General features: G+C 38.6%; 1 protein-coding gene across 1 annotated transcript in view; it reads left to right on the top strand.

Annotated features, from left to right (window-relative positions):
- LOC116702608 (histone acetyltransferase KAT7) overlaps nt 1-1880 on the top strand; it is a 61650-nt gene that overhangs the window by 23426 nt on the left and 36344 nt on the right. Inside the window, exons 11-13 of the mRNA XM_032536927.1 lie at nt 1-34; nt 301-394; nt 1307-1453. The exon at nt 1-34 is cut by the window's left edge and continues 137 nt beyond it. Of these exons, the coding sequence (XP_032392818.1) occupies nt 1-34; nt 301-394; nt 1307-1453 (275 nt within the window). The remainder of the gene's footprint in view (nt 35-300; nt 395-1306; nt 1454-1880) is intronic.

The following is a 1880-nucleotide window of genomic DNA, read 5'->3' as shown; positions in this document are numbered from 1 at the left end:
ACTTCTCCAAGGTAACCTAGGAGACAATCACAGAGTCCTCTTTCCCCTCGCTTTGTGATGGACTGATACAAAAAAGTGTTTCCCAGATAAGATAAACTAGCAAAAGTGAATATGTAAAGCCAAAAGGAATGAGATCAGAAGTAAAGATGAGATGAAAAAAGCTTTTCATTTTTGTCAAATAATATACCTTTGCATGTGTAAATATCAGCTCAAAATATCAGGAACCTCAAATTTCCAAATATTAGTGCTGATTAACGACCCTGAAAACGTTGTGTTTACGGATATATTCTTCCTCTGCAGGAGAAGAACTCATTCCTGAACTACAATGTGTCCTGCATCCTCACCATGCCACAGTACATGAGGCAGGGCTACGGCAAGATGCTCATAGACTTCAGTGAGTGCAGACACCCAGTGTGTGTATTCCTCTTTGTGTGTCCTTCTATGTGTTTGTCTCGTAAACTTCACACTGGCCAAGGGATTCTGCAAAGTGCAATAACACCAGATTTAGGAGGCTGTCCAGAGCACTTGGCCCTCTGAGGAAACCCTCGCAAACTCTTGGTTTTGGGTATTACAGTCGTTAATTTTTGTCTTATGTTTTTCTGTATTTATTTTGTTTTGGGCTCTAGTAGCAGCATGCTTAGGGACCGTCTATAAACTACAACAAACATATCACAAAAATATCTGTTAATTTAATGATTAAATAAGGTAGTGTCTCCAAACTTATTTTTAAAAAGTAAGTGCTGTACAGATTATGAATCAGTGTCCTCAGTTTATAAAACAAGGCACAGATTTATGAATCTGTGCAAACAATTTATTAAATCGAGGGAATGGATTTGTATTCTGTGCGCACAGTTTATTTATTTAGTTTCTCAGCTGACCCTGGGGGGGCTCCGTAAGAAGATAATGTTGTAGATAGGGCTGCAAAATTTATCATTTTTTTTATAGCAATATCAACTGGCGTAATAAACACATCCCAAAAGAATGCGACATTGCAAAAATTATTGAGATGTTTTTTTTGTCTTAGTAAAAGAAAAAATCAGTAGAAAATTGCACTGTAAAATGTACGTAAATGTCGTTCTTTTTTTAGTGGTGCCTTTTATATTCAATTCAATGTTACATTTTTTGAATAAAAGAATGTTTGAAATTGTTACATTTTGTTGTTTTTTAGCAAAACAATAAAAGCAGCAGATCCACAACTGAGCACACTTTACTATCCGTTTATCGCGATATTCAACATTATCTCATATTGCATATTTTCCTCAAATTACGCAGTCAACAAAAGTCTCTATCTGGTCTGTCCTTTAAGGTTACCTGTTGTCCAAGGTTGAGGAGAAGGTGGGTTCCCCCGAGCGCCCCCTGTCTGACCTGGGCCTTATCAGCTACCGCAGTTACTGGAAAGAGGTGCTGCTGCGCTACCTGAACAACTTTCAGGGCAAGGAGATCTCCATCAAAGGTCAGAGCAGGAACACAATCTCCAAAATGCTGGCACGCAATAGAAATATGTTTTTTATTTTATTCACTTTTATACAAACCCTGGAGTGTTGGTGTGATAGTCCGGTTGGTTTGGGCTGGTTTGAAAGCTTATCCGAACTCTGGAGAGATCAAACAAAGGATTTTTGGTCCGCTTGAAAACGGGGGTATCATTTTGCTTCCAAGTGAACTAGAGTTTGGTTCACTTAAAGCAAGAACGCGAGCCAACCCAAATACAAGGAGTGAACCGAAAACAGAGCATTTTCTAGCCTTCAATTTCAACCTTGCACACAATTTATGGTCTTATATGTAATTTACAAGATGAAAACTTTCAGATCCATAAGCCGTTCTGAGCACACGTCGCTGGTCATCTGTATGACATCATCTCTCTCTCTCTCTCTCTCTCTCTC

Source organism: Etheostoma spectabile, chromosome 15, assembly GCF_008692095.1.
Source record: "Etheostoma spectabile isolate EspeVRDwgs_2016 chromosome 15, UIUC_Espe_1.0, whole genome shotgun sequence".
Lineage (NCBI taxonomy): Eukaryota > Metazoa > Chordata > Actinopteri > Perciformes > Percidae > Etheostoma > Etheostoma spectabile.
Note: the sequence above shows the minus strand (reverse complement) of the source record. Positions and strands in the feature narration are given on the sequence as shown.